Source organism: Zootoca vivipara, chromosome 5 (genome assembly GCF_963506605.1).
Source record: "Zootoca vivipara chromosome 5, rZooViv1.1, whole genome shotgun sequence".
NCBI classification, from domain to species: Eukaryota; Metazoa; Chordata; class Lepidosauria; order Squamata; family Lacertidae; genus Zootoca; species Zootoca vivipara.
Window position 1 is genome coordinate 54,928,818 of NC_083280.1, and position 27,042 is coordinate 54,955,859.

Genomic DNA, 27,042 nt, shown 5'->3' on the forward strand with positions numbered 1-27,042 from the left:
CTGAAGCTAGCACCTTCAATGAATCCAAAGACATTGGCCACATTTGGATCATCATAGCTCAGCTTAATATGCCATGATACACACGAGCCTTTTGACCACATAAAAAACCCCTTGTGGAAAAGCACAATTAAACTAGGTAGTGGCTAATGTACAATACTTTCCAATTTTGTTTATGATGATGATGATGATTATTATTATTATTATTTATTTATTTATTTATACCCCGCCCATCTGGCTGGGTTTTCTGTTTGTGCCAGAAAACTATGTGGTTATTAGCTTCTGAACAAGCCAGTTTATTAAACCAACTTCAAACCATGGTTTACAATCCTGGCTTGTCTTGAAGGTAGTAACCATAGTTTTCTGGTTCATATGGGATGGAAAACTTGATTAATTAGAGACTTCCTGGTTTATTTGTGGCACATGTGAAGGGGCTGTGTGCATTTGCAAAAAGGTTGTGTCTAGCTCAACTTTATGAGTCAAGAAACAGCCAGCCATCCAAAGTCAGCTCAATAACTACTGAATCTAAAAGTACTGAAATACAAACTATGAACATTATACTTTATATACCACATATGTATTATCTATATTACTAGCCTGAGGATGTAGTAGGACAGATTTGCTTCAGCCTCTATGGTATCAAATGCCAGGAAGACATTACTTTGTAATAATTTCCAATGAGATTGACACGGGAGGTTATTTTCTATTTTTCCTACAGATAAAAGCTAGTTATAAATTCTACTTGAGTCCCTATTCCATTTTAGCCAGTAGCTATTTGTCTGTTATTATCTACTATATTCTGATAGCATGCCCTTTTTTGCACCTAACAACAATCTTATGACTTTCTTAGATGTTATTTTAAAATTTATCCTGTACTCAGGACAAATAAATAAAAACTGGAAGTAACAGGAGGGTTGCAGGCAAACCAAGACCATGGCACAAGACACAACTGAGGCTATGTAGCAGGACTGGTTGGAGTTAAAAGAAGTTAAAAGGATCAGCTGATAATATCTGTACAAGTGGATAGAGAACTGGAGGAAAGGGAATGCAAAAGTCAGAGAACCAAGCATTTAAGAGAATCATTTTAAGAGCATGTAACTATTCAGTAATGAAATAGCTCCCACTGATCTTAGCATTTATCTTAACAAAACAAAATCTTTTCAGTAGTTATAGATGAAAACGTACTACAAACTTCAAATAACCAAACAAATCTAGTTTATTCTCCCAGAAAATCAATGCATAGCCACAGCTTACTCCCATTAGAGTAGTTAAGCAACATCAATCACTTCAACAGTGATACATGTCAATTGCTTCTGCTTAACGAGTTGGTACTTATAAAGAAGAGCTGAAAATCTTTACAGTCACTTCCCTGGTAACACAAATAGACTATTCTTTACATATAGACTGCACTTTTCTTTCCAATAACACGTCTATTCTTTTAACAATTTAAAGACTCTACATGAAAAAATCAAACAGATTTTTTTGAAAAACCACTTTACTACTGCCAAGAGAGTTGTCTCTAAAGAGTTTATTGAGAATTCAAAAGAAAAACAGAACTCAGTCACATAAAGTTTAATTTTTGTTTTGAAATTATTTGTGACATACATGGTAAAGAGGCTTTGCAACGATCACGTGGAGTTTGCTTTTAGTTGGAGAATTTCAAAAATCCCTATAGCCTTGGATATATAAGACTTTTTATTTGGCTTCTTCTAATTGAAAACATGTGCAAGTGGTGCCAAACAAAATTCAGTTCAAGATTCAAAATATCAATAAAAAGCATTGCAGGGGGAAAAATCCTTGGCATTAACCTTCCTTTTTTTACAGCAAAGTGTACATAAGCATCCATACAGCCATACAAAATAAGGCAAATAATGGGAATCGGTTGCCTTATTTGACGAGGTGATAAAAGCTCTTTCCCCATTAAGTCTAATGATCCCGATTAGCCTTCATAGCCTTCAGGTTGGGAAAATGTAAAACTGGGTGGGGGTGATTAGATTCAGCAGAGAAAAGGAACAAACTCTCCACACATGGCTTCATTCAAACAGCAACATATCAAATTACTGGTGCAATTACTATAACCTGACAATTTCATTACACCCATGTGGTAGTTAACTCTTTAAGACCTACAACAAACAAAGTCCTCTTAGCTGTTATAAATGAAGTAATCCGAAGCCTCTGCTCTAAAACCTGTTCTAATTATTCACCAGCCCTGGTTATCTGTTTTTAAGAACCAAAAACAAAGTTGAAAACATTTAGGTGCCTTTGAGGTTCATTTTAATTTTTTTAAGGCAAAGGAACTCAAAACACAAAATGGTAATTGAAAATGCAAAGCACATATTCTGCTTTGATAATTTCAAGTTTATATTTTGCAGAGTAGGCTTTAGTGTAAGATATGTTCATCCTTTGTCATCTAAATCTGCCCAAATATTTTTCTGTTACTTGCCACTCAACTGCAGGGGAACACTAGAGAGATGCTTAGTGATGATAGGATACACTATATAAAAAAGGTAAAGGACCCCTGACAGTTAGGTCCAGTTGCACATCGTAGCAGAATAGTAGGGTGAAGCATCTCTAGCATGCTGGGGTAGGATGGATGTGTAGAGAACCTACAAACAAATTCTGCCTCACAAAAAATACAATTAGTCAAGCATATAATACAAACCTGTTTTTCTAATGGCATGTATAAACTGAGCCTCACGGGGGCTCTATGTGTTCTTATACCGATCTGCTTTAAAAAAACTGCCCACCCTGTAAGGTATCCAACAGCAGTATGTGCTAATATTTTGCATCAGTGAGTAAGGATTAGCCAGGCACTCATGAACGGGGGGGGGGGGGGGGCGGCGGGAAGAATCTGCAAAGTATCCTATCAATTCTGATGGGGGTTTCAAATTCTCATGTTATGGCTAATTAAGGAGATCAGACAAGTTAAATCTGATCAAGAAGCCAAACAAGTAGGGAGTCAAGAAAGGAATGCATTTCAGAAGCCCCACATGCACGGGATAGGATATTTTAAAAGGTATCAATTTGCAATTCCAAGTGGATACTTGAAAAACAAAAGGGAAATAATGCTTGCTGCATTTAAATCTTTTAGTTATTAAGCTTAAAAAAATCTATTATGTCCCATTAATAGTTTTAAAGAAACATGTGTCAGAAAAATACATCAATAAATTTCTTTATTGAATATCCATTAATCAGTTTTTGGGTTGTTCAATGTATATGCAAATTTATTTAGTTGCCTGACACAAAGTTGCCTTACACAGGACAGACTCTAGGCAACTCGCAATCAACTTGTAAACATACACAACTATTAAAAACATCAGGCATTTAAAATTTAACCAAACCAAAATGGGCACTTAAATGCAAATTGTATTCATTCAATCTGTAATCCCAGGGCAGTGTACAAAATTAAGAACATAATTTATGGAGTATAATAATAAAAGCATAATACAGATCATAATAATAGACAGTATAATAAAAATAATAATCATAATAACAGCCCCCCCCCACACATATAACAGGCCATAGATTAAATTGCTGAATGCTTGGCTAGAGAGGAATGTTTTTGCCTGGCACCTAAAGACAGGTAATGATGGTGCCAGGTAAGCCTCTTTGGGGAGAGCACAGATGGGGAATTACCACAGAAAAGACCTATTCCCGTGTTGTCATCCTCCAAACCTCTCAGGGACGGGGACATGGAGAAGGACCTCAGGGGACAAGTGCAGGGTCAGTTCATATGGGGAGAGGCGGTGTTTGAAGTCCTGAGCCATGTCAGCACCAGCACTTTGAATTGGGCCCAGAAACTAATTGGCAGCCAGTGCCATCGAGTCAAGATCACCATTATAAGCTGAATTTGTATTGTCCTGGTAAGCAACCTAGCCATCATATTTTGCACCAGCTAAAGGTTCAGAACGATCTTCAGGGGCAGCCCCACGTATAGCGCATTGCAATCCAACTTAGTGGTTACCAGAGCATAGGCCACAGAAGTTGGGCTATCCCTGTCCACGCTCCTCCATATTGTTTAACATTCAAACTGGGCCAGCATATGTCCTACATTGGGGGGGGGTGAGCTCTCAGGGGCTGAATGCAGGCCTTCCATGTCTCTCTATTCGGCCCTCAGAACTCTCCCCAGGCCTTCCACAACTTACTTCACAAGGGAATGGAACCTGTGGGCTGGAAAAGGATCCACACCCCTGCCTACATCCACCCCACTGCCAAAACATCAGACTCGGCAACTGAAAACTGGCTAGCATTGGTCTCATTCAGGGGTTTAAACATATGTGTTCCTCACTGTGTGAGGACATTTTGAAATGGGGAGCCTGTTCCCTGTGTGAATTTGAACCCTGACTGCTAACCACATGGGGAGCCTACATGCAGACAGCAGGCTTCCTGCTTTAGAACATCTGCCGCAAATGTGGGCAGTGGCTGGGATGGAAGGAAGGAAGCAAACACAGCCATGCTCTTTCCCTCACACTATGGGGAAGGTACATGTATGAGTGTCTGGACATGGATACAGTCATTATGCAACTGGTATAGCAACAAAAAAATCCGGTAAATGGAAGCAATCGATAACGTGGTGTAAAATCTGGATTTCAATGCACATATACCAGGATTCAGAAAAGTTTTTGGGGATGTCATAGTGAAGACTCACCCATGGCCTTATTTATTAGCTTGCATAGGTTAACCTTTACAACAAAATTCACTTTTATGGACAAGTCCCCATGATCATTTGGGGAAAAACAACAACCAAAAAACAAAGTTCATTCATTACATTTGTATTCCACCTTGTCTCCAATAATTCCAAGGTGGCACACGCAGTTTCCCCCCTATTTTATCAAGGTAAGGTAGGTAAGGAGGTAAGAGTTTCCGTGTGCTGCTCTGGTTCGCCAGATGCGGCTTTGTTATGCTGGCCACAAGACCTGGAAGCTGTACACCGGCTCCCTCGGCCAATAACGCGAGATGAGTGCTGCAGCCCCAGAGTCGGTCACAACTGGACCTAATGGTCAGGGGTCCCTTTACCTTTAAGGAGGTAAGAATGAGAGAAACTGACTGATCACCTAATGAGCTTCGTGGCAGAATTGTGATCTGAACCACTAATTAAATATTATCTTCATTCAAGAACCATATGTTAGTCCTCTATAGTATTCAATTAAGAAATCTTGTGCAAATGCACTTAGCATTTTCAAGAGACTCAAAGTATTCAACAAGTCACAACAAATATCAAATACTGTAGATGCAGATTATCCAATTTACTGGAACTGCAGAATGTTATGTTTTACATTATAAATGTAATGGTAGACACCAGGCAGATGAGATGAACTATAAATCTGTATTAAAAATGTAAATATTTTGAGTTAAAACATGATTTCTTACCTCAAGTGGAGATTCACAGAGGAACCTTGTGAACTGCATTTGGGATGTTTATCCAGGGCACCAAGGATACATGTCCAGTATGCAACAACACACACAAACATAACAAAGAGAAAAACAAATAAATCAGGTTTTTAACACAGATGTATTGCTAATATGTTAGGAATTCAACTTGTACTTAACTAGCAGCCTGATACACAGTTGCAGTGAATTGCTACTAAACCCCCAAAAATCAATGCAATTTTGAAATCAGTAGTTAAAATTACTGCATTTTTTAAAAGTGTGCAGTTCTTTATTTTAATTCAAAGTAGTGCCCAACTGCATCCAAACAGACAAAGTTCTGTTCTCAGGAACAATTATGCATAATTTGGTTATGATATCTTAAGTGGTGTCCAAATTTATAGCAAACTGACAAACTTTCCAAAATATATAATAGAAGCCTGACTAGGTATATTCAATGGGTTAAATTTACAGATGAGTTCAAGTTGCCTCTTCTATAAACCACAACAAGTCTTTGAAATAAGAAGGGCAATAATTGCTTTGTGAAATTGCCCCATGATATGAATAGTAGCTTTCTTAAGTGCTTGGAAATTTATTTGGGGGTGGGGGGCTTTGGTGTTTGAAAACTGGTGCATCCTTAACTATTCTACAATGAACTACGGTAGGCCCTCATTTGAAGTTACTGATTAAAGTTATCAAATTCTTCAGAGAAGAGTCAGTTGGCAAGACTACGAACAACATAAAGCTAGGGACTGGAATATTTGAACCACTAGATATTTAAAATTGCAGGATGGTCTAATGCAGGCATCCCCAAACTTTGGCCCTCCAGATGTTTTGGACTACAATTCCCATCATCCCTGACCACTGGTCTTCTTAGCTAGGGATCATGGGAGTTGTAGGCCAAAACATCTGGAGGGCCGCAGTTTGGGGATGCCTGGTCTAATGAAACAGTCGTGGCAACTAGGAATCAGGGTAGTAATTAGATCTCGTACATACATCAAGTGATCCAAGATTCTCAGCTATGGCCTAATAATGCTGAAAATTCATTTCCCCATCACATTATCCTGAGTGGGGATTTTCTCCCATATTTGCAGTTTCCAACTCCCAAAAACACAGGGCAGGAATCTTTCAACCCATTGATGTTTTGCTCTGGCTTAGTCAGTCAAACTTTGCATGGCAGAGTTGCATCCCCCCCTCCCCCAACCCTATCACACAAATGGTCTACTGTAGGACAGGCGCTTCACACTTCCACCTCAAAAAGAGGGAAGAAATCGTAGTACAGTAGTACCTCGGGTTACGAACATGATCCGTTCCAGGTCGCAGTTCGTAACCCGAAAAGGTCGCAAACCGAGCGCCATTTCTGCACATGCGCAAAGCGCGCACGCCGCTCCTGCTCATGCACGGAATGCGCACGCGCCAAAAACACTTCCGGGTTTGCGGAGTTCGTAACCCGAACTGTTTGCAACCCGAGCGGTTGGTAAACCGAGGTACGACTGTAAAAGCACCTTCCCACCTGAAAGCCTTGCTCACAGAGTTATACCTGACATTCTCTATGTGTGAGGACAACCAAACTACCACCCAGCCAATAGAACATCACCTCCGCACCCCTCAAAGTCTGCTCTAGAAGCTTGAGGGGACCTCACTGGAACATATTTGTGAGTGTGCAGGGGGGAGGGGAGGAAGATGAAGTTCCGTTGCATTAGCAAAACTTCACTTGCACATTGCTGGATTCCACCGACCAGGGCCGTCTTAAGCGGGTCGGGCGCCCTGGCGCCCGGATCGCTCCGGTGCCCCCGCCCCGCTTCTTCCCGCGGCTGGTGGGCGGCCGTAGCGTGGTTTCCACGCGGCTTTGCCATGCAGCGCCCCCCCTGCCGACCTGGCGCCCCGCACCACCCAGCCTACCCCTAGAGCCGGCCCTGCCACAGACATATGCATTGTGAAGGCAAGGCAGGTGCAGTCCACCAGCACCAAAGGCTAGTACCGTAAGCAATCTGAACCAGGGCTCAGTGAATGGATTTCCATTTATGCTCGGGTTCATTCTCATTTGTCACGTGCCAGTGTCAGGTCATACTGAGGAGTGACCTTCTCCACGCATACAAGGCATGCATGGAGTCGTCGGACCACCCCTAATGTTCAACACCTTGCTGCCCCTGCTCCCCCCCAAACAACAGCAAAAAATGAGGCACCTATGCGTGTACAACTGCAAAGGTTGTGGAATCAGGACCAGCAAGGTGATTACCATGCGGAGTAGGACTAGTCGGGAGTCTTCCCCATTTCCCCAAGCATCTCCAAAATGGTCAAGTGGCAGGGTACCGTTTTCCAAAGGATTTGGTGCATCTGTGAAGAATGTCTGAATAGGGCATCTAAGGTGACTGCTGCAGGGATGCATCCAATACATTGATTTCAGCAGCACAGTAACATCTGGTTGGGCACTGAGTGACTAGAATGCTTGAGCAGAAATGCCCTTGGTCTGATCCAGCAGAACGGTTCTCATAGTCCCATTAGTACAAAACGTGACTGTTTCTTCTTGAATGTCATATGAAAAAGGAAAGACATAATGTATTGCTAACACGAGAGCCCCTCTAGTAAGCATAAACCACTTGAAAGCCCCTTTTAAAAATGAGAAAAGCCTGGAGCTTCAGGTTATACTGGAGGAACCACAAATAACTCTGAGCACACCTGCAAAAGAGCAGCACACAAAGATGGTAGCTGAATGACATTTTGAGCAACGATTCAAAAGAAAGAGCAATAAACAATTTGTAAGAGGGTCCAGTATCTGAACATCACTTTAATTTGATTTCACACCTACAGCAAATTTAGACAAAGAGGTTGGTTTTAAATCATTGAGCCCCCCCCCACTACAGTTTAGCAAGCAACCTTATATATTAGTGCCTTATAAATCATTCAACACATACTAATGATGGCAGACATGAATTTTGCTGGTTAACAAGCGTGTGGGTGGGAACTAGGAACATCATAGTGAATAAAGCGTATGGGGTTGGTTAACACACACACACACACACACACACACACACACACACACACACACGTTCTTCCCTGCAACCTTTCCTTTCAGGATTCTCCTACCCTCCAGTCAGTTTGGATGAAGGAAAAAAATCAAGCAGTAGGGGGGACGGGAACCATTTGTGTGTCTTCCCCCCCCACTCATCAATCCTCCTCTACAAACATTTCACACCCCCATGCTGATATTACAAGAAAAACATGGTTTTGATATTCTTACCCTACCCTTTTAGCCTTGTAATGGATAGGACGGGTCTCATTCTATGGGACCACCATCAACATTCAGACGTCTTCAGAAAATTGAAATGTTTAAAATAGTATTTGTATACACTAAACCATTCATACCACAGGATAACCCAAAGAATGTCTGCTTGTGCTAAAACCCCAAACCAAAAATATATTTTCCCTCTGTGTCTACCACACACTATGGGTTGGATCCAGACTGTGTAATACTTAGAGGAGATCCAATGAAATCTTTGGGACTCTAGTCATGTCGAAGTCAATTGATATAAATGGGTCTACATCTGGTATGACTAGGTTGGGATCCACAACCTCCAGCATATTGTTTAGACAATATGCTGCCCAAAAGTTTGGGTCTCTTGAACCGATTGATTTATATGCAAATAAAGGTGTTTTTTGTAAACCACTTTGAGTTTTGTTCCTACAATCAAGCGGTATATAAATTTTATGAAATTAAAAAATGATAAACCTTGTTTATTGCTCACTATCAGTTGCTACTGAAGAGTTTGCATTTCTTGAAACCATCAAGTAAAGCAGGCATTAAGAACATAAAGGTAAAGGTAAAGGGACCCCTGACCATTAGGTCCAGTCGTGACCGACTCTGGGGTTGCGCGCTCATCTCACTTTATTGGCAGAAGGAGCCAGCGTACAGCTTCCATGTCATGTGGCCAGCATGACAAAGCCACTTCTGGCGAACCAGAGCAGCACACGGAAACGCCGTTTACCTTCCCGCTGTAGCGGTTCCTATTTATCAACTTGCATTTTGACGTGCTTTCGAACTGCTAGGTTGGCAGGAGCTGGGACCGAGCAACGGGAGCTCACCCCGTCACAGGGATTCAAACCCCTGACCTTCTGATCAGCAAGCCCTAGGCTCAGTGGTTTAACCCACAGCGCCACCCAATAACCATAAATTGCTAGGGTAGCATACGCCTTTATGCCAATATTTAAAATGTATTTATATAGCAATGTTTTTATTCTATGTGGTCTGATCCATAAATGCTTATGTCACAATTTGTTAACATGCCACCAGATGCTGTTTTAACTTGTCCATAAAACTTGTGTCAACTGGAGAGCCATGAAGTACAGTTGACTATTTCATCAAAAGAAAGCAATATGCTTAAATACACCACCACCACACAATTTAGATTCAAATGAATCAAGAACTAAAAATAAGGGTAATATGGATTCCTTCCCTAGCACTATCTAATTTTGGTTTTGGTATTGTTCTTGCTGCAGTATGCCTGTAGCTGAAGGCAAGATCTAATTAACCTCCAAATGGATGGTAAATATTTAGACAAGCCCTTTGACAATTAAAAAGGAGTCTTCCATAAGCCTAAGCCCTTGTCAAAGACAAGGGAACAGTGTGGAGTCTATTGTTAGGCCTTTCGGAGTCATTCACAACCAAGGTGTTCAAAAGACTGGGTAATCTGGAGCTTTAGGATTGAGGCATGGGAAAATTGTTGGTTTCATTATTCTAATTATACCTCTGAATTTGAGAGTTATAATGTAGTTTCCAAAGATCTATTCATATTTGAGAAAGAGGCCGATTGCTAAGCATCTGCATTACTTTGCTTTTATGCAGACCTCAGTAATTCCTTAATTAAAAGATCTGGCACCAGAGGAAGACATATTTGACACTGGAAAGACTTTCAAGAATTTGAATTCTAGCTTTTTGTTGGTCAGCAAATGCCAAAACATTTTCTAAACATTTGCTGACTTTCCAGAGATTGTTCTGCAACATTTTACTTCAAATACCTAAAGTTAACTTAGAATACATGAATGTTATGAGTTGTAGCCATTGCTGGGCAGTCCACAGAAAAGCAAAAACATTTAGCACCGTAGATCGGACCAAACTCCCATCTATCAGAACAGGAGTAGAGAAACACTTTCGGTCGCATTCTCTTCTGGGCAACCAGTCAGATTTGGGTACGTGATGTATGCCACTTATAGCAAATGAAGCCTTTTCAGAACGGGGCAACAATTCCTATTCAAGAAGCATCATTTTCTCTGAGACCTAGTTGAATCACACACTGTGCTCTAGTGTATCAATAAGTAAGCAAAAGAAGTGAAGATGCAGATTTCTTCCAAATATTTATATTTCAAGCTGGAAAGGGATTGTGGGCAAAGGCAAAATATTGTTTTTAAACAGATCAGCTACTAGCCACAATGGTTATGTTCTACCTCCACTGTCACAGGCAGTATAGTATGCCTCTGAATACCAGTTGCTGGGAATCACAAATGTTGCACTCAAGTCCTGCTTGCAGGCTGCCCATAGGCATCTGACTGGCCACTGTGAGACTACATCATGGGTAGGCAAACTAAGGCCAGGGGCCGGATCCGGCCCAATCGCCTTCTAATTCTGGCCTGCAGACGTTCCAGGAATTAGTGTGTTTTTACATGAGTAGAATGTGTCCTTTTATTTAAAATGCATCTCTGGGTTATTTGTGGGGCCTGCCTGGTGTTTTTGCATAAGTAGAAAGTGTGTTTTTATTTAAAATGCATCTCTGGGTTATTTGTGGGGCATAGGAATTCATTCATTTTTTTTCCTCCAAAATATAGTTGTTGTCCCTCCCAAGGTCTGGGGGACAGTGGACCACCTCCCTGCTGAAAAAGTTTGCTGACCCCTGGACTAGATGATCCTTGGGCCTGATCCAGTATGAACTGTAGCACATCATGTATTGAACCACCCGTGATTACGGTAGACCTACTGAGGTTAATGGAGATGACTAACTTAGGCCCATTCATTTATATGGGTGTACTTCAAGCATTGAGGGACCCAGGTGGCGCTGTGGTTAAACCACTGAGCCTAGGGCTTGCTGATCAGAAGGTCAGCGGTTCGAATCCCTGTGACGGGTTGAGCTCCCGTTGCTTGGTCCCAGCTCCTGCCAACCTAGCAGTTCGAAAGCACGTCAAAATGCAAGTAGATAAATAGGAACCGCTACAGCGGGAAGGTAAACGGCGTTTCCATGTGCTGCTCTGGTTTGCCAGAAGCGGCTTTGTCATGCTGGCCACATGACCTGGAAGCTATATGCCGGCTCCCTCGGCCAATAATGCGAGATGAGCGCGCAACCCCAGAGTCGGTCACGACTGGACCTAATGGTCAGGGGTCCCTTTACCTTTACCTTTTACTTCAAGCATAACTTGTTTAGATACAAACCCGCGTTCTTTACCTTCCACGTGCTTCGGCCTCCATGTTGTCATTTTGGGGAGGCACTGCAGCTTTCCCCCACCTCCAGCAACATTATTGCATGCAGCTTTTTAGACAGTGAATATTTTGTAAGTCTTTAAATAAACTTTCTTCCAAAACAAATATTTTACTAAGCCTAAGGTAAGAAGGTAGTCCAGCTTTGCAGTGGAAACTGAGCAACACACTGTTTTTTTCCTATAAACTTGTCATTATAAAATACGCCAAATGTAGCAGAGTAGAATGCTTGCTTCAGTAAGGCTAAACAGCATAAAATTGTTAACTATGGCTATTTGAGAGAACTACTGTCAGACTTATGATCATGTATGGAAATGTTTTCTGACTGGTGTAATTGCCACTTGGTTTGTTTTGGTTACCCTGAAGATGTAAACCGTTTCTTCAGAATACCATAAAGGGACTTAATTGCCAAACATGAGTTTTGACAAAAAGAGCATTATGGAAGCTGCGTAGGGCAGCCTCAAAATAGCAACCCTATTATCAAAGGCAGTGACAGAACATGGAAATATATTTTGTTTACTTTAAACTTCTTAATCAGATATAAACTTGTTAGTACTAGTGGCGGCATAACTTTAGTCCTGAGAATCTGACATTAAAGACTTCTAAGAAAAATACCACCACCTTTACCTTTACACTATATAATAAAGGAAGTGTAATCCATATGGGCACACTTGGTATTCCTGATACTGTGTTAAGGAAGAAGAGAGACAAAAATAGTTAAGTAATTGTAATGGAATTGCTGCTAGCAGTTGAACATTAAAATTTAAAAAATTACAGAGACCTCTACATCAGGTAGAAAGAAGATGCTTGCGTAAACAAAAAGTGCTTACTACTTGATAAATTTGAGGTACCGGTACCTGACATAATAAAGGAGGCAGTTTTTCACATGCAGACCATCCAATCTGCTGCATGTGTATGTTAATTTAAAGTCCTGCGCTTTTTATTTAGCCCCCTGAATTTTTATTCCAAGGCACAAGCCATGGCAAGTTTCCACTGAGGGGTTGCTGTTTCCCACTGAAAAAGAAATGGGGAGTATGCAGATGAGAAGTGACGTCGTTGTTGTCATCCTCAGTTTTGCTTGACGGCTATACTTTATAAGAGCCACAGACAGCTTGTGAGTTGCAACATTATGACTTGAAGACACGCTGTGCTAGTGCTGCAAGCTGCTGTCAATATAAACACTATCAAATTTGAAAAGCAAATAAAAATAGGTGAGGGTCTGTTAGTACCAATGCAGATCAACCATTCAGAGGGCTTCAACATTTGCTATGGAGCGATATACCCTTTCTGCTATGGAACCAGTTTCAGAGACAGACATTTGTAGGGAGCAGAAGACTATTTAAAATCTCTTTCAACTGCAAAAGCACCAAACACCATGTAGTTACACTTATGTCCTTGCAACAGTGGGTGGTAATTCAGAGGAATTTCCATTCCATTAAGGCACCACAGCAAGGACTAACAGCCTGTTTAACTGTCAGGAACTCTGTATGTTGTCAGAATCGTTTTTCATAAGAGAGTGGGCAATATAAAACTGCATGTTCATATCCACTCAACTTTCAAACTCTAGTTCCTAGATCAATGAAAGGAAAAACTACAAAGGTTGTGACTTAATATAAAAATCATTAAAACATGTATGCATTGTGTAAGAAAATAGGGAAGGTGTTTTGGATGCCTGACAGAACAGCTGCTGCAAACCTCTAGAAGATAAACACAAATGTGATCTGGTTTGTCACACACACTCTACAAATTGTGCACATGAACTCCTAAATCCATTCCCACAAAAGGTCTGCGGAATTCATGAAAGTCTCCGAGCAATGTCTCTAAAACATTTTATTACTTATGCATTAAACTGACCCTGCCTTCATGTGATTTATGCATTTAATTTAGGTATATTATATCAATTCCCTCAGATAACTGCATTTAGATGCTTAAAGAAGTTTTGGTCCAGGTTTCTGGGATTCAGAGTCTCAGAACAACCAGTGTTTATATTCTTCTTTCTAAAAGTCCAAAGATTAGGCACTTCCACCCATTTGCTAGAAGTTTATTTAAAACCAATTTCTTTCAATACTGCTTCAAAGTTCCTGCATTATGTGCTCCTGTCATACATCCTACATATCAAAACCTCATATGATCATAATCATAGAATTATAAACAATGTAGGAATCTTTTGCCCAACATGGGGTTCAAACCCACAACCCTGAGATTAAGAGTCTTATGCTCTACTGTCTACTAACTGAGCTATTGCTAGGTAGGTTCCACCCCTTTAAATACCATATGTAGAATCTGTCTGATGGTCTAATCTTCACTTAAAGGTAAAGGTAAAGGGACCCCTGACCATTAGGTCCAGTCGTGACCGACTCTGGGGTTGCGTGCTCATCTCGCATTATTGGCCAAGGGAGCCGGCGTATAGCTTCCAGGTCATGTGGCCAGCATGACAAAGCCGCTTCTGGCAAACCAGAGCAGCACATGGAAACGCCATTTACCTTCCCACTGTAGCAGTTCCTATTTATCTACTTGCATTTTTGATGTGCTTTTGAACTGCTAGGTTGGCAGGAGCTGGGACCAAGCAACGGGAGCTCACCCCGTCACAGGGATTCGAACCGCCGACCTTCTGATCAGCAAGCCCTAGGCTCAGTGGTTTAACCACAGCGCCACCTGGGCTTGTAATCAGAGTTCTGTTATTCAGTGCCTTTTGCCATTTGTGCCTCTACATCTGTTTATTTTTATGGTGCAATTCCTTTATTATAATTGTTTGCAATGAAGTGCATTTTCATGGGGTATTTTGCAAAAGGAAGACTGCACAGGATTGCAGCCTCAACATTTAATTATTGCTATGTGCATGTAAAATACAAGACTGCTTCGTATCTCACTTTTTACAGGTAAATATTTAGCTCAATATGCCTTATTTGATTTTTTTTGGAGGGGGAACAGAATACTTGATACAAATTATTACAAAGTTGTGCCCTGTTTGCAAGCATATTTCCATTTTAGGAAATAAGCACTGAGACTGATTCTTAATTGTTTAATTTGATCTATATGAAAACTAAATGCTGGGGGGAAATGAAAAGATAAAGCCTCTTTCCTAAGAAGTACTAGAGTTAGCAACTTCTGTCAAGTAAGGCAAATGTGGAAGCCAAATATCAACTAAAAGTGGCTGGAGATCTCAGGCTACATGCTCAGCCACTGAATAATCCATTCCCTGCAACAGAAAGGTGTCCAGAAAGGTGTGTTAACAATCAACACAATTGTTTACTTGAACATCAGATAAAAATATTAAAAGGTTTACATTTGGAGTCAGTTACAGTTACAGCTATATCCTAGTCTAGATACAGAAATATTCTGTGCAAACTTGTTTCCTAACATTTAGTAGTCCTTTTCCAAGGGCTAACCTATAATACTATGCAGGCAATAAAGTCTGATTGCTGCTAAAATGACGGAAATAAAAACATGTTGTTCACATTAAATAATAGTTACAGGTAGGTAGCTGTGTTTGTATGACGTAGTCAAAACAAAAATAAAAATAAACGGGAAGGATTTTTTTATTTTTGTTTTGGCATTAAATAATAAAATAGTAATAAATAAATAATAATAATAATAATAATAATATTTATTTAGTTATTTATACCCCGCCCATCTGGCTGGGCCTCCCCAGCCACTCTGGGCGGCTTCCAACAGATTAAAATACAATAATCTATTAAACATTAAAAGCTTCCCTTCAGATGTCTTCTAAAAGTCTGGTAGTTGTTACATGTGTAAGTTATCTAGCTTTGGTTCTCAAATACATTAGGAACTATGCAATTCATGTAAATCAACATCTGGGATACTTGTTAATTAGAAAATATGCCATGAGAATTATTTTTATTAAGTAAGAAGTTATCTGGCTAGTGATAGGTTCATAGTTAACATTAATTTTTATTTTTAATATGCTGTTAAATTGTTTCCCAAAAAGCCTGCCTGGTGAAGAGAGCATAACTGTCAGGGGTCCTTTACCTTTTGTTTTAGTTTGAAATAAGTCACACTGTGTTCAGCAGCGTTTCTTCCTAGGAAAGTGTATACCAAGGTTTGCACCCTTAATTTTTTTTTAAGTAAGATTTAAAAAGGAACTCAAGACACCTACATGTCTAGTTTTGCTCACAGAAAGTGGCTTTATAAATACTGTAAGTTTTTCCTACCCAGGAATGGGGGAGAGGAAGGGTTCACCTTATAAACTATTACACTAAAGGCTAACCCAAAGTCTATTGGGAAGGCGATTTACCATTGTGTAACAGTTCTTTTGAAGTTGTTATGACATTCTACAATCCCAATAAACATAATATCATTTCAAAATAAGCTATTTAGAAGAAGGCAGTGCATATTTAACTTGAAAAAACAGGTGCCTAAATCCATATTTTCCAAGGTAATAGCCATTTTATAAACCAGGATGGAGATAGCCTCAGCAGTTTTTCTTTCTAAAATGTTGCATAATTATTATTTTTCATGCAATTGTTGCTCCAGCTTCTTCAGCCAGTGAGGCTTCCAGATCAGCTTAAATTACATATTAAAAGAAATCAGAATTACAATAAAAACAATAATGAAACAAGACAATAAACAGAAAAGCAGATTAAAAATCCAATATTACAACAAAGATATAGATGAGAAAACTGAGCAAATAAAATAGTTTTAGATGAAGTAATTCCATATATCCAGCAGGCACCATTTAAAATCGACTCACTCAGTAAGTCTCCAATCACACCTAATTCATACAGGTTTTACTGAAACCAAGATTTCCTTTGATCTCAGTCCAAACTGAACATGACAACTGTGGTGTCCTACTGGTGTAGGAAGAGAAGCAGCGAGGTTTGATTTTATCAGCGAAAGTGCTCCATGGGCAAGGGGTGACACTGATTACATATGCCTGGCTTAGTTCACCCCCCGCAGCTTCTTATTAATATGCAAGGATCAAAATTTTGGGATCCTCGCTTGTTTCAACAAATCCAATCCTGGTAAAAAGAAGCAGCAGCAGATATGAAGCACATTGGGCCTGCAGAGTGCTCTTTTTGTCCTTTACCAGCCTTCTTGGTCACCCAGAGGGAATTCCATGCACTTGCCTGCATGGAATTTCTAATAACCAATGTTGGCCAGGTGAGTAGTGAAATAAGAGACTGACTTAATACTGGAAGTGGAAGGTTTCAATTGTCTCCTGCCAGAATGCATGAGTACAAGCTAGCATGGGCTCCACACATAGAGCTAAACCATGGTTTACCGTTACATCAAAAATGGGCAATTGTTGAACTTTAAACACTTGCAATATGCCCAACATTCTACACTTAAATTTTTCAAGATTCAGACTGCAAGCAAGTTAATTTTCAATATTACAAAAAAACAACAACAAGAAAATGAGGCAATGTATAGAATCAAGAGGAGTGGCAAAAACAAGAGATTAGAGACTCCAGTAAATGTATTTTGAACTGTAGTCATAACTGATGTTAAGCTTTCAAAAAACAAAACACACACACATATAAGTTATGACACCTGGCTATATAGTTTCTGTAAAACTTTAAACCCTCCATTAAGCTGTGATGTTGAAATGGCCCAGATTTCTTGTACTGCTAATTCCAATTGTTGTCAATCCTAAATCGGTCATGAAATTTAGTTTCAAATGTCTGGAAAACAGGAGGCTTTTTGTTTTAACCATGAGTTTAGTTTTCTAAATCAAACACTAATCTTATGTCTGTTACTAACATAACACTGACTGATCTCTGGTGTTTCTTTGACTTGCACGCTCCAGTCTACCCCCTTCCTCTTCTCTTCCATGCAAATCCCTCACCCTACCACTTTCAGTACTATACATGGCAAGCATTCCATCTGAAATGACATTAATGTTAGTCATTAAACCACAGTTTTAAACCCACTTCAAACTCTGGTTTAAAGCTAATGGAAATTCAGGTGTAATGCTAACCATGGTTAGTCATGGAAAGGGATATGAAGGAGTTCAAGCCAAAGAGAAGAAGAGGGGGGAGAAATTGAGCACATGAACCAAAGAGATGGAAGAAGGGGTAGAAGCATGCAAACCGGAAGGGTACACAATGACTGAACAGGAAATATCACACCTGCACTGTACCTGAGCCGAGCACACTTATTTCAGAGGAAATCCCATTCATGATACTAGGATTTACTTACAAACAAATGGATTAGGAGAACAGTAGTAAGCTTATTGCAACCGATTCAGGACACAGATAAAATACTGAGTACATAAGAAAGCTACTGCTAGAAGGCACATCCAAATCCTAATTCCCCCACCACATTCACAGATCTGATGGAAAGTCAATTCAATATCCTGTTATTCATACCACCAAGGATAATACAGACAAAAAAAGTGCATGCAGTTAACTGTACCTGATACTCGTTACATTCAAAAGGAGAGTCCTTGTGTATGGCCATCTGATACTTGGCAAATAAAGCAGCAGACTGGGTGAAAGATGATTTGAACTGCGGGTCCTCTAAAGAAGCAGGTACTAACCTCACCTTCAGAGCAAGGGAAAACAAAGGAACTTTGTTGGCATTTGTCCAAATGCTTCTGAAGGTAAGGCTAGTATGCTATCTCCTCAAATTCATTTCAAAGCCTCTTCCTAGGAGACATACAAGGAAGCCCAGCAACCGCAGAAATGTATTACTAAGATTTGAAGCAATGGTGGCACTCCAAGTGCTAGGCTGGTTCTGCACTCCAGGAACAGCAAGAGCTAGTTTGCATACCAGCTGAAAATAGTAATACTCAGAGCCACTTAATACGCCATGCCAATTATCTCTCCATGCAAAATAGAGAACATAATCAAAATTCCAGGTAAGTCAAGAAGGATTTGACTGTCTCATGTTCTAGAAGAAGGTGAATTCCAAGATTTCTCAATAAGATCAATAATGGAAGGCAAGTGTGCCCCCTACAACCAATATTTCGCTGCAACTTGGAGTTGTCTTATATTTTCTAGAGTGTACTCTCAGTTCAGGTAAAGCAGTGATGTTAAACCAAAGGCCTGGTCAATGCTTCAAGTGAACTAGCTCTGTAGTTAAGGTTTACTTAGTAAGAATAGATCTAGATTATCAGAAGTTCTCAATTAAGAGTTTGTAAACCTGAGGGCTATATACTCATACAATTGTCGTCCAAAAACCTTTCCCACCACTCCAAATATCTTAATCATGCATTGTAAATGGCAGAACTAATACCCCAACAGAGCTGCACAATATGAGCATCTTCCAAGTTCTGGCCTTCACTGGGGTACTCAGTCTCCCTCCCACCCAAATAGAAGTCATACAGGAGAAACCTGCTTCCTGACTTCTACATTAATCCACATGCCTGTCACTAGATTACGTTTTTAGGCACTAGTTGACTAGGCACCTAGGTTTTTGCACCTCTGGACTTCGTCACTCTATGTGTTTGGTCAATCACAGCCGACATAAAGGCCAGTTCTGAATACACATAATCCCAAAGGAATTATCCATAAAGTATGATCTACTCTGCAAACTAAATTCCCTACCATCTTCCACAATCCATCACTATAGCAGACGCTACCCACCACAATTTACATAGGGTGGAATTCAAATTTAGCCTTCCACAAACAGAAGAGCTCCTTCTGTCCAGAGATGATTACTGATCCAGCAGATTCTCTCTATTCCCTACCCCCGCTGTTCCAGAGGATCCTCCCAGCCCTCCAGAACAGTTTTTCAGGCACCACAAGGGGGAATTGGTTAATGTTCCCTCCCCACACACCTTCTGCTAGCAGGAGCATCCCCAGTGGAGCTCCACTCAGAGGATACACCCACCAGCAGCAGCAAAGTCAGGACCCAAGTCTGCTTATCAATGATTATACAAAGTACATTTTGAATGGAGAAGGATGGCTTTATCCAACTGATGCTTAACAGGAAACACTAACACTTCCTAAAACCATTCCCCCCCCCCTCTCAAATGACCACAATTTGTGACTTATTTCCATTGCTGAATTCAGACAGACAGAACAGTGTGAAGAAAGTGGGTTGGGAATTGTCAGGTGAGAGAAGCATCAGCCAACATTAAGGAAAAGGAATTGCGAAAGGATAGATGAGGGTATGAGAGCAAACTGCAGGATGGACAGGGGCATTAACAACACATTTAAGGAAAAGAAATAATGGGTACTGATTGAAGAGCGGCCATGTCCTAGATACCACGTCTTCTTGCCTGAATGAAACTGTAGGCCCTTTCAGAATTTCACAGTACCTTGCAAAGGTTGGTATGTTAGGGGCAGAAGAGAATGAATATGGAAAATAAAAAGTAAAGATTAAGTCAAAGAGTTGAACAGGTGTAAGGAAACCATTTCATCCTACATACATACTCTTCCAAAACCTTGTTCTCCTTCCCCATCCAATATGCAACATACTTTATGGATAGGACCTCAGCATAAATTCAACCCAAGGTTAACTGTGCCCTAATTTTTATTTATTTCATAAAATTTATACACGACTTGTTTTTTTTAAAAAGCCCTCAAAGCGGTTTACAAATATTTGTGAAACACACTCAAGCTCTGTAGTATCGCCCATTATAGAGGCACAAACAACTTTCCAAATCTAGCTACCCTACTGTTTGGGAAATTTAAAGTGTACTTTGCTAGTTCACCCGTCTCTCTTTATGCACCATCTCTAATGTCAAAGCAAACCCCATTATTGCTTCTCCTTTGGCTTGAAAATGTCTTTCATTATTTGTGGCACCCATGAGATATGCAAAACCTCCTTGTACTTCCAGGATTTAAGTTTTTGTTTAATTCATATCTTTTTTTTTATTTTTGAAATTTCTATGGTTATTAAGTATTTTAAAGGAACAGCTTCCAAATGTCTCAGAATAGACCAAAGCAACATGCTTGTGTCTGACCTGGCTGGCGGTTGGTTTATCAGGTGGGTCCTTGTGAATAACCATCTGGTAACGTTTATAGACCTGGTAAGACTCCTGAAAGGTGGCTTTGAACAGGGAACTTGGTGGAGATGATTGCACCAGCCTCACCTTCCAAAGAAAGATATTCATTATTGGAATAATAGCCATTCAAAATCTGGGAAGAATACAAATAGTTAGAAACTAACTATAGTTAAATCAACATTTACACAATGAAATCAACAATACTTTTAAACAACCATTTCCCCTCGAGGCCAATGTTACTTTCTGCTCCACTATGGCTACTTTTTTCAGAAATGGAAATATTATTTTTCATATAACCATATAAGTTTAGTTTCCAGTCACTGTTCTGTAAACACCGTGCCCTTTACTCAATAGTTTACAAAGTCTAATACAAAATCAATTTTGAGTGAATCATGCATTTGTATAATAAGGATTATTCAAACATGAATACATATATTCTATACATTTTGTAAGAACAAAAACAAGTTGCTACTCAAGTTCACACCCACCTTTAAATTGCTATGAGGTCATTTTTCTTCCTGCAATTTTCCTATCAGCCTTTGCTGTTGGCTATCTACCATCACCTATGCACTATTTTGAGATGCTAGGACAAGAACACTGATGAGATTTCTTTTAACACAACTGAATACTTTAAATCTCTCTTAAATCCTATTATAGCACAACTTCATGTTAACACATACTATACTAGCAGTTCAATCCTAAGCATGTTTAACTCAGAAGTCTCAAGGAGTTCAATGGTACTTAGTTTCTAGTAAGGGTGTTTAGGATTACTGTCTCAGCCTCCTCTTTCACTATATGCCACAGTACCCCAGAATATTAACATTATCAAATGGAAAACAGACTTAGCACACATAAGTGTATGCTTTAAAATGTGCTATTAGTGAACTATACCCATTTTTCCTAAGAAAAAATAAACAAACATGCCAGAACGAGGCATGAGAAGTAAGCCAAGAACAAATACTGGTTGCCACTCATGGTTTGGAGGGAAACAAATCATAGATTGCATTTGGACAACATGACAAACCAGCCCCTGACTTGTTTTATCTGTGGTATGGCAAGAATGGGGAAGCACTGCAGAAACTTTTCAGCAACATGCACCAGCAAGTTACTCACTCACATCAAACCATAGTTTGTTTTAAGCCATAGTTTAATGTGATACATGGCCTGGGCCAAGGTATGCCTCAAGTTCATTATTTTCTCTGCTAAGGCTAATGTATCATTTTTTTGATCCAATTCTCAATAAGATAAAACTATTTCCCTTACATCTTGGCTATGACTCATGTCTCGCAAGAGACCAAGCAAATACCCTGTCATGGCTAGGTGCTACACTGAACAGAATCTGACCTGTTGTGGCAATTGCAAATGAACAGAGCAAAAGGAGTCAGAGGTCATGTTAATCAAGGAGCCAAAGTCAAATGTCCTTCCAGGGTCAGAGACAAGCTAAAACAGAAGCGAAGGTGGGTCAAAACACAGGAGGCAAGCACATGACATGCAAATGGTTTTTGACAGGAGGGTGGCAAAGGGAAAGCTACAATATGGAAAAGTATAAGATCAGGAACAGAATCAGGGATGAGACAATTCAAGTGCACATAATGGAGAGAACTATAATCAGCCAGGGTGTGCTTTTGACCATCTAGAGCAAAGGTTCCCAGCTGAAAAAAGCCCTGCCACCATGCACCACCACCTCCTTCTGTTGCTTTACTACTTTCTACCTGCATGAAGCCCCTTGCTGTGGGGAAGGGCTGCAACCAGCAGCAGCAGGTGGGAGCCCCTCTCCCTTACTTGCCAGGCTCTGGGAAGTGGCTCTTAATATCTAGTAGCCAGTGACGAACTCTGCGGCTCACAGGATGAGAGCCACTGATCTAGAGGTTTGGAGTCTTAACCCTTGAAACAGAAAATCCAATTAAACAGTGGTGACCGGCATCCTCTCCCCACCACCACCAATTTTGAAGGAGATAAAGAGGTTGCTTGGGGAGACTGGTTCAGAGTAGCAAGGCCTAGTTTGCTAGGGACCAAACACTGCTCTCCAAGTAGCTGTTTGGTGCCCAGGGAAGTGGCCAAGAGGATACGTAAAGAAATTCTTCATTAGCTACCTTGTATGTAAGTTTCAGCACATTTCCCAAAACTGGTTAAATATACTGAACATTTAAGAAATTATCCTGATGGGGCAAATAGGTAATAGAATCATATGCCATCATATGCATATCCTGGGGGGGGGGGGAGAGATAGGTCCTAAAAATGTCCAGAAATGCAAAAATTATAGCCAGGAGTCTGGTACTGGAAACTGATAAAAGTATTTTGTGAAACAGCATCTTCTTAGGTAATGTAAAAATCTAGCTATTTGTCATCATTTCTAATTTTTACTTCAAATTAGGGGACTACTTTTACATAACATTAAAATCTAACTGCAGTTCCACTAATGTCATTATTTTTGTTCTGGAAATGTACTATGCTATTCATTCTGATGGAACCACAGCACCCTCTTGTGTTTCTGCAAAGAACACATCCACTTAAGTTTTGTACACACTAACATACACACAACGACGTCTTATGAGGCTAAACCGAAAACATCAAAGGACTTTTCAAATGCCAGTAATTGCCTTTTATAATGCAACCAATTTTTACAATTAAAAGTAGAACATTTTTTCACATCTGACTTATCAATTACCTTCAACATAAGCAGCAGTACAAGAATGACATGATGGCTCTATGTATCACATGTCAATCAAAGTAAGTATCTCAGTACCTCTAACTGGTGCACAGGTTCAGTAGATAAGGAGGAAAAAATGAAGTCTTCAATTGTTTTGGGCTGATTGGTTTTAGCTTTCGAGCGCTGGCCAAGCAAAACCTGAGCCTCAGTTTGCAGTGAAGGATTTTGTGTCTGGTTCTGAAGGGTCTTCTGCAATTTATGTTCCTTCCTTAGTTCCTTTGCTTTACGGCAGGGTGGCTTACTCAAGTCAGCTCCTTTCCCTAGAAAGCCAATGCGTACATACTCAATGAGGAAAGAGTGTGTTGTAGAATAGCTACATTCATTCACCTGTACAGTATACTTTTATGATGACTGGAAGAAAGGCAATGAATACCGTAAGCAAAAATATAATCGTCTTCTGACATTCCAACTACATTTTATTATTGTGCTTGTATTGAGGAAAATACCAGGGTGATCCCCAGTATCTCTGTGGGTTTGCCTGGATGCTCCAATCAATACCAAACACCAGTCAGATCAATTCACAGGCATTTATTTAGCACCAGAATGTGATGCCACATGACACCCCCTTTGACAGAGAGGAAAGTGGCGAGCTGGGTAAAAGGCACAGCATTATTTACACTTTAAGCATTCCCAAACAACAGCTATTCTACCTAAGTAACTCATATGGCATAGCAATGGCCTTCTTCCTTGCGTATCTGTTCCAACTACTGTCTACTCAAAATGTATGTACAGTGGTACCTCGGTTTGCGACTGCAATCCGTTCCGCGGAGGCAGTCGCTCCCCGAATCGGTCGCTCGCTGAAGGCACGCTTCTGTGCGTGCGTGAAGTGCCGATAGAGCGCTTCTGCGCACGCTGCACAGATCGCTTCTGCACATCCGAGCGCCACGGAACCCGGATGTAAACACTTCCGGGTCCATGGTGGTCGGAAACCGAAGCGGTCGCTCCCCGAGACGGTCGCACACCGAGGTTTGACTGTACTGCTTATTTTCGAGTACAGTGGTAGGCCTACCTTGGTTCTCAAATGCATTGGTACTCAAAAGACTTGATTCCCAAACGCCGAAAACCCGAAAGTAAGTGTTCCAGTTTTCGAACATCTTTTGGAAGCCGAATGGCCGATGCAGCTGTTGGCTATTGTTTCCAGGATGTCTGCACCAATCAGAAGCTGTGGCTTGGTTTTAAAACATTTCAGAAGTCAAAAAGACTTCCAAAACGGATTAACTTTGGCGATTTTGTTTTTTGCTTTTTCGGTTAATTTGTTATTGTGACTGTGTGGAACCCAGTTCAGCTACTGATTGATTGACTGATTGTGTGACTGCGGAAATGGATAAAAGCGCCCCATCCAAACAATGACTATCATCAGTGCAGGAAAGAAAATAATAATAAATTTAATTTTTATCACCTACAATAGTGTCTTATTTATTTTATAGTACAGTACATTGATTATTGCTTTCATTTTATTGATCAATGGTCTCGTTAGATAGTAAAATTCATGTTAAATGGCTGTTTTAGGGGTTGTTTTTAAATGTATGGAACAGATTACTCAGTTTTGCATTACTTTCTATGGGAAAGCATGCCTTGGTTTTGGAACACTTTGGTTTTGGAACGGACTTCCGGAACAGATTAAGTCTGAGAACCAAGGTACCACTGTATATGTCTGCCTTGCCCATAAGACTTGTACTTATCACTTGTACGGTTAAGCAGCACAAATAATTTCCTATTTGTGTATAAAGTTATGATACTGTATTTGTAAGCCACTCCCCCCCTTTTTTGCAAAAGTAACTCAAAAGTGGGGCCAACAGTCAAGAAGGTGGTTTCTGCACGTGCATTAGAACCAGCATGAAACAAAACTGAAAAATCTAGAACACATTCATATTTTTAAACGCAGGATTAAAACACCCCACCCACTAAAAGAGGCTACTGATAATTAACTAATTCCTGGTTGAGGGGGGAAATGATTTTGACAGGCACCTGAAGACAGGTAATAATGGTGCCAAGAGAGCCACCCTAGAGAGAGCCTTCCACAAGCAGGAGCCACGACAGAAAAGTCCTGTTCTCATGTTACCAGCCCCTCCAGACTTCCTATGGGAACATGAAGAAGGGCCTCAGATGACGATTGCAGTGTCCTGGTCAGCTCATATGGGGAGAGGCAGCCCTTGAAGTACTGGGGTTCTGAGCCACATAAAGCTTTATAGGTCAAAAGTAGGACTTTGAATTGGGCCCAGAAACTAACTGTTAAGCCAGTGCAGTCAGCACAGGATTGGCGTTATGTACTCAGGTGGCGCTGTGGTTAAACCACTGAGCCTAGGGCTTGCTGACCACAAGGTCGGCGGTTCGAATCCCTGTGACGGGGTGAGCTCCCGTTGCTTGGTCCCAGCTCCTGCCAACCTAGCAGTTCGAAAGTACGTCAAGTGCAAGTAGATAAATAGGAACCGCTACAGCGGGAAGGTAAACGGCGTTTCCATGTGCTGCTCTGGTTTGCCAGAAGCGGCTTTGTCATGCTGGCCACATGACCTGGAAGCTATACGCCGGCTCCCTCGGCCAATAATGCGAGATGAGCGCGCAACCCCAGAGTCGGTCACGACTGGACCTAATGGTCAGGGGTCCCTTTACCTTTTACTCAGGCTGTCTTGATCCAGTGAGCAACCTGGCCGCTGAATTCTGAACCATCTGCAATTTCTGGAAATCACACAAGACAAACAGGGAAGAAAAGAAGGTGCATAGCTGTCTTGCCATCTTCTTATATTAAAGATTAGTTACCTGGTTTGGGAACTGATGGACTAACTTTAGCTGACTCCAACGGCTCCCCAGAATTGGCATTAACTTTCTCATGAGACAATTCAATATGCTCTGTTTCCGCTTTCTTCACAGTTATTTCTCCTTCCCCACTCTCCGCCTTCTCCAAATGATCAGGATTGAGGGGTTTTAGTTCAGCCTGGCAGCTGCCTGGTTCGTCTTTTAAGAAAAAACTGCAGCCATCAGTATCTTTGGTGTGAGAATCCATAGGCTCCACTGTAAATAGGGGAAAAAATTAGGACAAACCATCAGCAAATGAGAAAGGACAGCTAATAAAAAAAACTATAAAACACTAATAATTAAAATTTAAAAGATAGCTACAGCTCTATATAATTTACATGCCACTGACCTATTGATCTAAGTAAAAAAGAAATTTAATTGTACAACAATTTCAACTGTACAAAACCACAACAGTAAGTAATGTTTAAAAGATCGCTTATTACCTTCACTGTCTACTACAGGAATTTCCCCCTTCATTAAGAATTTCAACATCTTCTTTAGAACTTTCTTATGTGATTTGGAAGGCTGGAAAAGTAAGGCCCGGCATCTAAAAAAAGAAAAAGGGAATACAGTCAAGGTATCCGCCAAATGGTATGTATGTTATCAATTAGTCATGTAGTCTAGGTTGCATTGAACAGTTTAGGCTTTGTTAACAATACCACATTAATTAGTGGCTAGTGCTGCTCTTTTGATATTTCTGTGGAATGTTTGGGATTATGACAACATTAACATTTAATCACCCACATTCACTAAAATGGGCTGAGAAATTACTTGGAATTAAAACCCGGCAGAACACAC

At 40.5% G+C, this 27,042-nt stretch overlaps 1 protein-coding gene across 7 annotated transcripts in view; it reads right to left on the reverse strand.

Annotated features, from left to right (window-relative positions):
* The window catches only part of ATE1 (arginyltransferase 1), an 85,725-nt gene that overhangs the window by 52,943 nt on the left and 5,740 nt on the right, over window positions 1-27,042 (reverse strand). For 4 of the 7 annotated variants that reach the window (XR_009557604.1, XM_060274793.1, XM_035137431.2 and 1 more), the window contains exons 4-8: window positions 26,688-26,791; window positions 26,209-26,460; window positions 23,488-23,711; window positions 18,203-18,331; window positions 5,368-5,400 (exon numbers count right to left, since the gene is read on the reverse strand). Coding sequence is in view for 6 of the 7 variants with exons in the window: in XM_060274793.1 (XP_060130776.1) it covers window positions 5,368-5,400; window positions 18,203-18,331; window positions 23,488-23,711; window positions 26,209-26,460; window positions 26,688-26,791 (742 nt within the window). In the remaining variant the exon portion in view is untranslated. Of the gene's footprint in view, window positions 1-5,367; window positions 5,401-18,202; window positions 18,332-20,699; window positions 20,829-23,487; window positions 23,712-26,208; window positions 26,461-26,687; window positions 26,792-27,042 lie in introns of all 7 variants that reach the window. The other 3 variants (XM_035137427.2, XM_035137432.2, XM_035137421.2) reach the window with 1 other exon arrangement.